The sequence below is a fragment of the Etheostoma spectabile genome, chromosome 22 (assembly GCF_008692095.1).
Source record: "Etheostoma spectabile isolate EspeVRDwgs_2016 chromosome 22, UIUC_Espe_1.0, whole genome shotgun sequence".
Lineage (NCBI taxonomy): Eukaryota > Metazoa > Chordata > Actinopteri > Perciformes > Percidae > Etheostoma > Etheostoma spectabile.
The window spans coordinates 12,184,284-12,191,464 of NC_045754.1; the positions used below are offsets into that span (position 1 = coordinate 12,184,284).

Sequence of the window (7,181 nt, forward strand, 5' to 3'; positions counted from 1 at the left end):
TTCAGGTGACTACCTCATGAAGCTCATCAAGAGAACACCAAGGGTTTGCAGCGCTATCAAAAAAGCAAAGGGTGGCTACTTTGAGGAATCTAAAATATAAGACCTATTTAAGAGTTATTTCACACCTTTTGTTAAGTACATACTTCCATATGTGTTCATTCATAGTTTCAATGCCTTCAGTGAGAATCTACAATGTAAATAGTCATGAAAATAAAGGAAGCGCATTGAATGAGAAGGTGTGTCCAAACTTTGGCTTGCACTAGACATATACTGTATGTATATATATAAATGTATATATATAAATATATATATATATATATATATATATGTATATATATATATATATATATATATATATATATATATATATACACATGTAATTTTTTTGTTTCTTCAGGCTTTTGGAAAAAGGAAACTAGAGGCAGGAAACCTAAAGTTTCCCAAAAACTATTAATGCAGCATAAACAGTAGAAAAACTGGAACAAAGTCCTTCATCAGAGGCCCGGGAAATAGACATGATACTGGAATGTGTGCATGGACTTGAACTGTAGGCTGCTGGGATCAAGCTCTCTTCATTGCATGGGGATAGTTTATTAGGTATAAGCCTGTATATTGTGACTAGAGCCTCAAATAATGAGACCAATGATAACAAAATAGTCAGAGTTCAGAGTATGTGATATATGGGAGTATGTGGGTTATTCATGGATGATGAGACAAGAGACGATTGGGAGGGTCCTGTACCGGTAATTTATGCATGAGCTCAAAATGTTGACACAATATTAAGTGCCCGCCAGTTAGAGATGCTGAAAACTTACCTATAATATCTACACTTTAGACAGCCATGAATATTGCTGTAGTGGGCAATGAATCAAAGTCATCCCAAACTTGCGATGATAAGTAGACCTCTGCAAAGCTTAGGGACAAGACACAAACACACACACACACACACACACACACACACACACACACACACACAATGTCTCCATGAGGAAAACATCACATGAATAACTGCCAGCTTAGTTTGTTAGCACAGAGCTCATCAAAAGGGCTACCATGCTTGTTGCTTCAAGTTTTTAGGGATTGTTTTCATTTCAAACGGCCGCCCGTCTTGCTTTGTTTGAGTGCAAGATACAATCAAATAAAAACGAGAAGACTTGGCAGGAAAACGAAAGGAGAAGCTTGTGTCTGTGTGCGGCCACACAATGCAGAGTATCCCCATCCTACACTTCACTGGAGAGCAACAGCATGCCAGTTCCTCTTCAGTCTCACAGCGTTAGCCAGTAAGCTACGTGTGTGCATTGGACATGATTTAAAGATTAAACACTGTTCCAGCCAAACAAACATAAAGACAGGAAATAGCAGTGTTTAAAATTGAGTACACTGAGTAAATTGCCATGATTGCTGATATCAACATTTTCCAAATGTCTTGAAGAAATAGTTCTGTGAAATACACATATTAGTTTTTTTGCCAAGAGTTTAGGTGATAACATTAATACCACTCCAAAGTTAACTGTGAAGCTTAATCTGGAGGTCAATATGCTTAATTTAGCATAAAGACCTGGCTCTGTTGAATGTTAAAAAATATGCATACCAGAACCTATAATGCTTATGCGTTATATCTTGTTTGTTTAATCTGTGCACAAACAGACAAGGATACGTGCTGGAACTATTTCCGGACGCTATGATTTCCAAAGTGCACCGCTCCTTGTGAGTCCCAATCTAGCTTTATTTTAACTTAAGTGTACTTTTTTAAGTGGAGATTTGCATGTTACTAAATTCAAACTGGTCGCAAAAAAAAGTCATCTTTACAAAGAGAGTTGGTACTACATATTTACAGTTTACACACCAAGTAACTGCCAGGAATATAGTTGACTAAACTAATGGACAAAACTAACATTAGCTTGCTGATAAAATGCAGTTTAATGAAGAATGCAAATAATATTTCACATAACACAACATACCTAAAATTACAAAACGTCATGGCAATAGTGTTTTGCTAATAATGTTAGCAAAATCAGATATCAGATGTTACAGCACAAATAACCTCTGTATTAAAATTTCTTTATGTATGCATATATAAATAAATAAAACAAAGTTATAACTATTTATTTACAAACAATTAAGTTTAATATATTTCATTCATTTGTGGTAGTTATGTAACACCTTGTGGTGGTACATTAACTTTGCGTTTAATTGATTGTTTTACAGTGCTACAAATGTTTTCTTGCATTATTAAACTGTTTACTAGCTAAGACGATTTTAATGGTGCAACCTTAAACAGCAAATTGCTATTTTGAAACTAGTACAGAGGTACACGCATGATAGATGTTGCTCTCCAGTGAAGTGTAGGATGGGAATAAACACATTACTCTGCATTGTGTTGCCACACACAGACGCAAGCTTCTTCTTTCATTTTCCTGTCAGCTCTTCCCGTTCTTTATTGAACTTTGGCATGAGCCGTGCTGGCTTTTTGCTTCCAGTCTTCACTACGCTACTGTGAGCTAATCATCCAGTTCTAGCTTTATCTAGAGGTAGCCTATTTATCTTCTCATCTAACTCTTGGTATAACAAAAGCAAATAAGCATATTTCTAAAATTGTATACACCTTTATATGGTATCCAAGGTGCGATTATTTAAAAAAGTTTCTTTTGGTTTATATCATGTGTTTTCATGTTTGGAAAGAGGCAGGTAGGAAAAGTTATTCTTGCCCACGACTCCTCCTCTTATCCCATCTGCGTTGTGTTAGATAATGGTGACATCCAGCCACTAACATGCACTTTTTAACCACTTATGGCATTTTCTGCGCTCCCTCAACATCCAATTTCCTCACTATATAAACGCGCCAGATCATGTTATTGTAAAGCAGCCAGTCCCAAGCACAGGAAAGAAGCACACCAGGAGCACACCGGCAACATGCTTTCCACACAGCTGCCTGTAAGAGCCTCGGACACATGTCAACAAATGATGTATCTTGTTGATCTTTTAAAGCCACAGGGTCGGCCAGACATCTGAGAGTTGTCAGAAGTGGGGAGGAAGACATTTTCACACGGTTGCTTGGATGTTCCCAGTCTGTTCTGCCTGGAGGAGCTTCATTGACAGGCATTTAAGGAAGCAATGCTGAGTGACTAAAATCCACCTAAGGACACAACCAGACAGTACCATAATATGAAACCTTGAGCTTCTTAGAATCAGACTTAATCTTTTAATTAATTCTCACATATTTTTGAAAGTCTAACAAAAATCATTGTCCTTCTTGATCATTTATGGTACACTGATACCTGTCAGAGATAATATGCAGTTCTTTAAAGTAGATGCACAGGTTTAAATCCCTGTCAGGAGTTGTTTGCAGTGAGAGGAAAAGTAGCAGAGCACTTCTGACATTTCCTAATGGAGATAAAAAACATTTCTGTAAAATAAGACCTAACTGTAGATGACACTTGGTTTTAACAAGCCTAATGAGAAGACCAAAATCCCAAGGTACTTTTGAGCAGGCTAACAGTTTTTCTTATCATTCCATCAGATGGATGATTTCACTTTTAACCCAACGTCCCTATACACATGTGCATCTGCAAGTGCAGGAAATTTTGTGTGCACACTGTGAGCAGCAATACTGCACTGCAGGATGACATATCACCACGTGGCAATGTACAAAGGCTTTTCCTCCAAAAATCTTAGACCAGGAAGCGTAAAGAGACATAAATAAATACATAAATATATAGGCCTATGATTATATTGAAAATCTGTGAATTTAGTTCAGTTAAATTACTGTAGAGGAGATGTAACATTGTTTATAAGACACCAGCACTTTTTTAATTGTACTCACCAGACACTCATTTTGTGTGTATTAAATTATATAACTGCATTGCCTTAAGCAATTGTACTTAGGCTATTTCCCATTGAAGGATTCCGATCAACTAATTATTAAATTGCCATTAAAATTGATAACTGTGTTAATCACTCATATAACAAAAGCAGCAGGAAATACAACTATTTGCTATAAAGGGGTTGACTTTTGACTGCAGAAAAGTGGCTAAACTCAGACACAGACCTGAAAAAAAACTCAATCTGACAATTTCAATTCTGGGATGAAATATCTGATTTTCTAAAATCATATGTCTCAGGCTGTAGGCTACCCCACGATTTGAGAACATCCTCGAACAAAATAGGTTAAAATGACTGATGTATCACTATAAAAGGACTGAAACCTTTTTTACATTGTCAGTAACTGCAAAATATGCAACAAAAAAAATGTTTTATCTTGGAGCATGCAAAATGTATTGTCCGTCATCAACATCGATTTCTAAACCAGCCGTACAACAAGCTGAATCAGGATTTCTAAACTCGTCTAAATTTGGCTGTGAGAAACGTGTCGGTCTCTGATGCGCTCACAGTGTTGGAAGTGGCTTTACTGTCTATTAACTAACCTAATTGTCTTTGGCTTTAAAAATGAGGCTGTAACTGACTCTTAGCCACACACCATAAAAGGCAATTTTCCTTTTAAAATAAAGAAACAATATTGCTAAAGTAAAGGATAGCCCACTTACTTTTTGCAGATATCCGTAGAACAGCAATAGACAGAACAGCTGTGAAGCATCCATCCTGTCTTTAGTTTTTGAGGTTATCTTAATAAAGGCTCTTCGATATCTGCAGAACTCCTTTGTAAATAAAGGTGTGTGAGGATGGAGCGAGGCTGTGTGTAGGTGTGGATGCCTGTGTATGTTCAGATGTGTGAGTTAAGCTGCTGCCGCTCCAGCGGACTAGGCTTTTTCTCTGCGCGCTCCTCCAGCAGGAGAGCTGCGTCTGTTTGACAGCACCGCCCATTCACAAGTCCACACACGCCGCGGGTCCGCGTGTCACGGGAGGCACTTTGTTAACGAGGCTGCTGGTGACCGACTAACGTGATTAAAATGGGGGCCTGATTAGTCCTAATTCTAATTCGTGATGCCAGTAGCCAGGTTGCCAACCAAATGTATTGTAAACTTGAACAGACTTTTTTGAAAATAAAAGTGTAGTCATGTGCTGTTTCCTAGGCCTCAGGACTTCGTCGGGATAAGCGGTAGGTGGCGCTAATTCTCCAGTCAGGTGCTATTAGTCAGGTGCACTGCAGAAGAAGACAATGAACGACTATAGATGACTTAGAGTAGCGTCATTCTACTCTGCAATGGCTTTTTTTTGAAGGAGAAAACATTTTTTGCTTAGTCTGTTTTTTAATGTTTTTATTTCATTTAGTTTGAATGATGTGCCAATTTTTCAAACTCAGTCAATTTTGCGATATTTTGAGTTTTTGTTTATTTAATTTTAACATTTCCACTCAGTTTCTTATTGCTCAAAATGAAAATGTGCATGAAACAGCTACAGTTAGAAGAGTCTAGAGTAGACTATAGTTCTGGTGGGATTTTGTACATAGCCTACAATAAAAATAAATATAATCTCATTGTCCTCAGTGATCCCAATATCTTCTTCTGCCACAATAATGAGGTCCCACAAGGTTTATGAGCCTCAGTGCCACTGTGAGTGTCCATAATTACAAAATTTAGCGCATTGGTGACAAACTACAAAAACCTAAGGCTGGAATGCATGTTCTCCATGAAACATCCGTCACTGGTCCTATGAAAAGTCTTTGGATAACTGAAAAAAATCATAGAAAACAAGTTACATTTTTCTAAAATGTCTTTATTTCTACAGTTTGGAGAATGACAATCAGAGGCACAGAGCTAGAAGAACTTCTGGGTGTCCAGCAGCTCTTTGCCATAATGTCAGACTAAAGCTGCATGATTTGTGATGCAATGAGTAAGAAATAGACAGGCACCCACTAAACAGCTTCTTGCTTTGCATGACAAAAAGTCCATTAGGCCTTCCTAAATTGCACTGGTGCTCTCTTGCAATTTCTAATGCATAAAGATGAGAAAAGTGTAATGAAGAATAAGATGTTGTGCAAATCCAAATCAGTCCCCAACAAAACATCTAAACAGAGAGAGAAGAAAGATTTTGTGTTCACAACTTTTTTGAACTGTGAATTGCAATGTATGTGACTTAGATGCAAAGAAAAGTTGAGATAGGTGGTGACAGAGGACAAGTTGGCTATATTGGGTCAAAGGGAGGAATTCAAAATGTTCTTAAGACCCTTGTACCTCTCCAAGCCACCTGTCCCCTGCACAGCACCCCCGCATCCATCCTTGATTACTGGCTGCAGCCTTAGACGTCTCCTCCATCTCCTTCAGTCCCACGCTCATGCTGTCACTGCTTATCGACCTCCACTCACAGCTGACTGGACCTCACAGCACAGCTTTACCCTCATTCTGTGACAGGCCACATTCACCCTGCAAGGCATTTCTCTGCATGAGCCCTTTAATATTGATGGAAAGTATTCTTTGCACAAGCAAAAAAAAAAAATTCATTTTCCTCAGATCACAGGTTACTTTTGTTGTGGGGCCTCACTTCATGGTCGATGTTACCTTTCATTTCTCTAACATACTTTCTATTCCCATGTATCTCTGTACACTCGGTGCTATAGAAATACAGGAATTCAGGGGTGACAGCATGCTTTAGTGTATATGTTTATATATAAGTATATAAGTAAAATCATTTAAAAATAGAAGTAATGTAATGTACTTTGTTTGGTTTCTAATTCATTACATGGAAAATAAATCTAGAGTTTCTTTAGTTGCAATTGAGACATTTGACCTTTGCATCAAGTACGTTGATGTATTATACTACAGCAGACTACCATAGAAAACTCCTCGTCATAAAAGTTTTCTATCTTAACAAGGTCATTTTATACTGAATTAAACTCAAGCTACCTGTGTCAGGATGTGCCCACACTGAAGAGGCAATTAACGATAAAGAATTAACTTAATAACATAACATTTTATTATTCACGATTAGGACAAACAGTTCCTCTTAGTCTCAGAGAGAGGAGGAATGAGTAGGTTACACTTTATTTCAGACATCTCAACTTGCACTTTATCCATCTCTGAGTCTTTAACAGGCTCTGTCCAAGGTCTTTAAACAACTCCAAATCCTTCACACTCACGTCACAACCTAGACTTAATTTGCTGTAACAAGCAGCCAGCCCACCGGAGTTATTTACTGACCATCAACAGCTCCCACTAGTTGGTGGGCTGTGCAAATGGCCTACGCCATTTACTGTGTATTTGTGTGTAAGTCGCTCAGCACTTAAG

At 37.9% G+C, this 7,181-nt stretch overlaps 1 protein-coding gene across 1 annotated transcript in view; it reads right to left on the bottom strand.

The window, feature by feature from the left end:
• vipr1b (vasoactive intestinal peptide receptor 1b) overlaps positions 1-4,788 on the bottom strand; it is a 48,257-nt gene extending 43,469 nt beyond the window's left edge. Inside the window, exon 1 of the mRNA XM_032504188.1 lies at positions 4,545-4,788. Within this exon, the coding sequence (XP_032360079.1) occupies positions 4,545-4,598 (54 nt within the window). The 5' untranslated portion in view covers positions 4,599-4,788. The remainder of the gene's footprint in view (positions 1-4,544) is intronic.
• Between the last annotated feature and the right edge of the window lie 2,393 nt (positions 4,789-7,181).